Source organism: Adiantum capillus-veneris, chromosome 11, assembly GCF_014529385.1.
Source record: "Adiantum capillus-veneris isolate H3 chromosome 11, ASM1452938v2, whole genome shotgun sequence".
Classification (NCBI taxonomy): Eukaryota; Viridiplantae; Streptophyta; class Polypodiopsida; order Polypodiales; family Pteridaceae; genus Adiantum; species Adiantum capillus-veneris.
In genome coordinates, this window is record NC_140941.1 from 132,750,952 (window position 1) to 132,756,402 (window position 5,451).

At 43.2% G+C, this 5,451-nt stretch overlaps 1 protein-coding gene across 1 annotated transcript; it reads left to right on the top strand.

The window, feature by feature from the left end:
- Nucleotides 1-520: 520 nt before the first annotated feature.
- LOC147448032 (uncharacterized) lies at nucleotides 521-3,925 on the top strand. The gene is made up of 3 exons (XM_086524479.1): nucleotides 521-672; nucleotides 1,361-1,862; nucleotides 3,072-3,925. Exons 1-3 carry the CDS (start codon nucleotides 600-602, stop codon nucleotides 3,613-3,615), a joined length of 1,119 nt encoding a protein of 372 aa, XP_086380605.1. The 5' UTR covers nucleotides 521-599; the 3' UTR covers nucleotides 3,616-3,925.
- The last annotated feature ends 1,526 nt before the right edge of the window (nucleotides 3,926-5,451 follow it).

Sequence of the window (5,451 nt, forward strand, 5' to 3'; positions counted from 1 at the left end):
TTCGAGTTGAGGCACTCTTCCGCCGGGCCCTCCATTTTTCTTTCAACCCCCCCCCCCCCCCCCCCCGGGAGAGTTGACGGCCTCTCTCAATCCCCTTCACTTTTTCGCTTTTCCTCCTCCATGTTGTTCACACTAGGCGGCAGCAGATTTGCAGACGAAGGTTTCTTCCGCCGGAAATGCAAAGGGACGTGGATGTTCCATGGCGAAATCTGATTGGTTCGAGTTGAGGCACTCTTCCGTCGGGCCCTCCATTTTTCTTCCGACCCCCCCCCCCCCCCCCCCCCCCAGAAGAGTTGACGGCCTCTCTCAACCCCCTTCACTTTTTCGCTTTTCCTCCTCCATGTTGTTCACACTAGGCAACAACAGATTTGCAGACGAAGGTTTCTTCCGCCAATTGAGTGTGAACCCAGCCTAAGTCACAATGTGGGAATTTGTCCAAAACTTCTTGTGAGAGGGCTTGGGTGGTCAAAAGGACGTACGTTTGCAAGCTGTATGAAATGCGGCAGCCTCAATTTATAAATTGAGTCAGGGCCCTGGTTTGACTTCATCTCTCCCCCGCCGGCAGCACTTAAGTCTTAATATACTAGCTAGCGGCGTCCATGGCTTCCGTTAAAATTACTCTGCTCGATGTCGTGGCTGACGCCGCCAAACGAACCCTCCATTTCTTCGACGGTACTCACCTCTCGGGATCTTAATAGCTATAATCACTAAGTTTATTGACAGATTTGCATGTTGGGAAAGTAATTGTTTCTCTTTTGCCATCCTCTCTCCCTAGCTTCTTGTGAATTCTTGTGGTAGAAAAATACATTTTTCCTAACCGATCAAAATAAGGGGAAACTTGGAATTCTCCCGGTTTGCAGGTCAAAAATTTGAAGCTTTTGCCGGTAGTTACACTAAAACTTGTTTAAATTTGCCGGTTTTCTTAAAGGCAAGCTCAAAATCTAATCGAGATTTTATGATTTCAACCAGTTAAAATACACTAGACCCCCGTTTACCGCACCTAGCCACACATGCACAAGAAGTTTAACATGACTTCTCATAGTGATTTTCACATTGTGACTTACCACCACACACATCCACAAGGAGCTTACCACAAATTCTCATAATAATTCCCATCTTGTGAATTACCACCACATCATGAGCTTTTGCAAAGAAGGCACCACATACCTTGCTAGGTGGGGTTGATGGGCAAGGAAACATTGGCCCGATGCGGGGCCTGATGATTCCATCCCTCCCGATAGCTTATGATATTGTCAGAACTTACTATGTGGAGGGATCATAGGGGGAATGTGTGATCACAGGCTTCCTTGTGGTGTAAATAATTGAGATGCACTACCTTGCATGTATTGGATGATTGCAGCTAACAACAGTGAACCGAGCAGCGAGGAGTACAGCAGTAGCGATTCCGACGACTCCAACATCGATGCCCATGGGAGGGCCCGTAGTGAGAGGCAAATTCACAAGGAGGTTTTTGGTATTAAGGACTTTGTGGAAATGGCAGGGGCGGCATACTCTGATTTGAGCATGGCGGCACATTTTCCCTCGATTGTGAAGAAGAGCCAACTAATAAAAAACGTGAAAGAGCGAAGTGCAATGTACAAAAAGCCAAATATTGGAACAGACACAGAGGTTCACGTGTGTTTGCTTAAGGATGGGTCGCTTGCCTTCACCTTTCGAGGGACCGAGCTCTCTTGGCAAGATTGGAGCTCCTTTATTGCCGATGCTGCTACCGACATGATGGTGGAGCAAATCCCTATGAAGCTCTACAATGCATCTCATACCCCCATATACCACTCTCCTCAGCAAGTTAAGGCTCACAAAGGCTTCCAACTCGCATTCCGTGATGTCACAGAGACCTCTAGGTACACACATGCATATAACAAATCTTTTTGCTAGTAGTACTTGATGATTTTGAATGAAATTAACGTTGAAAGATAGCTCATGTCAAGCTCTCATTACATCAAGGGCTCTTCAAGATGGGCTCTTCAAGATTTAGCTGATAAATTATATTTAAGTTAATTTCATCTTTGTTTTAGACCCGTTCTGTTATTGGCTCCTTTACCCTATATACTGAAAGTTGTAAAAAAATGCCATAGAACAAAAAAAAGGGGTGCCTTCCTCAGCTTCTATGAGGAAGGCACCCCATTCCTAACTAGGCATCGTTTAAGGGCAAGGTATCTCCAACATTGTCAAGGTCCCTTACCCTCCCTCTTTCGCTAGGGGGCCAACAATCCCCTTTCCCCTCCAACCACTCTAGCTAGCTATACAGTGCCCACTTGTCAGGTGTGTGTATGTTGTTTTTGTTGTTTTTGGTTGTTGGGGTTTTTTTGGGTTTTGGGGGGGGGGGTGGGGGGTGGGGGGGGGGGGGGGGGGGGGGGGGGGGGGGGGGGGGGGGGCGCGGGGGGCAATTGCTCCCCTGCCTCCAACCATATTAAGCTACGTATGCGGTGCCTCCCAATTAGAAGCTCGTGATGGCACCTTATAAAAACAAAGAGAAAGAGTTAAGCATGAGGTAAGAACTATATGAAAAATCATGAGAAAAAGTTCATTTTCCTACATTAGAAAATGCCTAAAGATTGTTGAGCCATGTGCCTTCACATGAGCTATTCTCACTTGAGTACTAAAGTGTGTGTTGTATTTAATGAAGCCAGGGAGGTGATATCAACACAACACACAACCGCACCTGAAAAAGTGAGAATTAGGAATTGTTCTGATAGGGATTATATGGTCTCAAGCCCATTGCTTGCCCTTCATTATGTACCCCATGTGTTATACTATGGACGTCTATTACATACCACTTGGTATTCCTTATTATGGTAAACAACACAAGCTACTCAAAATGGAATGCATGTCTAGCTAGGACCCATTGGGGTTCTGCAACTACCCACCAGTAGCCCACCTACATAGACCTTAGGTTCCTCGCCTGCTAGTAGTAGTTCAAGATGAGGGTAGCCCCCCTAGCTAGATTGTGATTCCTCCCTCATAGTAGCTCATGTTGTTGTCTTCATCAATTTTAGTTATATGACTTCATTTTTTTTAACTACAAGAACGTTCACCCTGTTTGGTTGTAGGCCCAATGAGAACTTACAACGAGTGGCAGAAGGGCTAGGAGCAGACACACCAAGTGTGAGACGAGTGATCTGCATTGGGCACAGTCTTGGAGGTGCATTGGCAACACTTTGTGCGCATTGGTGTCGATATGTGGCATATCCCAAAGCAGAGATATGGTGTGTGACAATTGGCTCACCACGTGTTGGAAACAGAGCATTTGCAAAGGATTTCCACAAAAATGTAGTAAATAAAGGAAGAAGTTATCGTCTGGTAAACAAAGATGATGTCATCCCAAATATTCCACGTTTTGACCTAATCTCCCATGGTCGTAATGTGTACAAGCATGTGCGTGGGTTGATACATTTCAATGAGAAGAAACCCCATACCATAACTTTGAAGCGTGGAGGTCGTCGTCACCCAATCTTGAGTTATGCACGTAGCTTGAAAGATCATTCAGCCCACTCTTATAAAGATTCACTACATAGGATGCTAAATAGGTTTCCTCATCTTCACCACCACACTGCACACCTTCCACATCCTCACCGTGGAATTTTAAGCATCTAATAAATCCAAAAGTGCATTCACCGCATATGAGGAGCTAGCCTTTTACAAGACAATATTGAATTCCCAGACAATATTTCATTACGCAAGAGCTCAAAGTATGTTTCTATGGAAACATATAATGGTCGACATTTTCATTACAAACATACAACCAACTAAATTGTACCTAAACGTGTGTACCATGTTCAGCACAAAAAAAAGGCACAAATGTAGCTACCAAAATGTAATAATGATTGTGCTTTTCTCGTGAACATAGAAAAAAATTATGATGAGAAATATGTTATCAATACTGATGAGATGGATCTTTATGTCATTGTGTGCACTCAAATATTAGCCTATCTTTATGTCATTGTGTGCACTCAAATATTAGCCTAATTTATGGTATTGGTGAGGTGATTTTGTACTTTACTACAAGTAAATGTGTTTTCCAAATTATGACAACACTGCGACTGCCAAATCTACCCTTCATACATCATACACGTATGATGTCTGTTGGTGAGTTTTTGTCTAGAATTGATGTACAGGTATCCACAAGTCTTCAAAAATGATTCCCAAGCTCTTTTACCAATTTCCCATGTAGAAATATGCACACAATCACAAGGTTCCTATTTTTCTCCGTTTTCACACATGAATTTTTGTCTTTTGGGGACCAAATGTTGGTCAAAACTTTGGTCTTAAGGTGTAATTAGGATAAAATACCCCTTTAGAACACTCTATTGCAATCTCTTTTGGAAAATTTGGTCTCTTACTAGGCCCTAAGACATCATACGCGTATAATGTCTCTGCTGATAAAAAAATTACAGTTTTCCCATCCAAATCTCTTGCATATGTGTTCTTTTATGCCCAACATCACTCATCCATGCACAATAATCTACTGAAACTTGTTTATTGCATGTTATCCCTAAAATTTAACTTTTCAGAGATTACAAATGCAAACAAGCATACAAGCAAATAACTCGATGATGGATAGCTCTAGATCACAATCACATGTCCTGTCTACAACTACTCCTGCTCATCATGTGGGGTTTTGCAATTGTGGGTAGAAAAACACTTTACTGCCACACACAGACTAGTAAACACTTTTACAAAACCACAACCAATCAAAAACCAACAACTATACTAAACTACTAAAACTTATTACTGTGAAAGACCCAGGCGAGACACACGCTCCCTAGAATATCTTGGATCCTACTTAAATTAAAATAGCAAGACTCTGGCGAACAAGAGGAACTTTCACCTTGTAGGACTAGTCTAAGGTCCCCTACCTAAGGCTCTCGTCCCTAGTTCGGCGCCAATGTTGTCAGGCAGATATTATGCTCGCAGTTGCTAGCATAGTGAGAACTAGGCCAACAAACAAGATGTCAACCAAGGACGGAGCTTGACCCGTAGGCGCATGGAAACAAATAGATGGGTGTCAATCACCTACTCGACCTTCTAGAGACAATCACTACCAAGGGAAATCAACTCAAAGCACACTATGTATGCACACTTGCTACCTTACCTACGACGTCCACGTTCTCCGAAACACGACTTAACGTTGTCAAATCGTCACGAAACTCAAGGAGTAGCCTCTACACATCTAGAGGACACTACCCTAAATTCTCTAACCCAACTTACTACTTGTAAATACTTGGAGCAAAAAACGCGTATGAAGATAGGCCAAAAATTACAGGTCATCGATTCTCAACGTGTTTGGGCCTAAAGTGTAGTTCAATTTTCCATGAATGCAATGACATATAGCAATCACAAAACGGATGCACAGTTCAAGAGAAAACTAACTTCAAAGCTCGTGGGAGAGCTCTATGTGAAGGGACCAGAATCGTGCAAGCTTGGCATTGA

Excerpts from the sequence above, each read along its gene's own strand:
- LOC147448032 (XM_086524479.1), top strand. The coding sequence starts at position 600 with ATGGCTTCCGTTAAAATTACTCTGCTCGATGTCGTGGCTGACGCCGCC. Across the intron at positions 673-1,360 it reads AACCCTCCATTTCTTCGACG|CTAACAACAGTGAACCGAGC; the intron begins GTACTCACCTCT and ends GGATGATTGCAG. Across the intron at positions 1,863-3,071 it reads GATGTCACAGAGACCTCTAG|GCCCAATGAGAACTTACAAC; the intron begins GTACACACATGC and ends GTTTGGTTGTAG.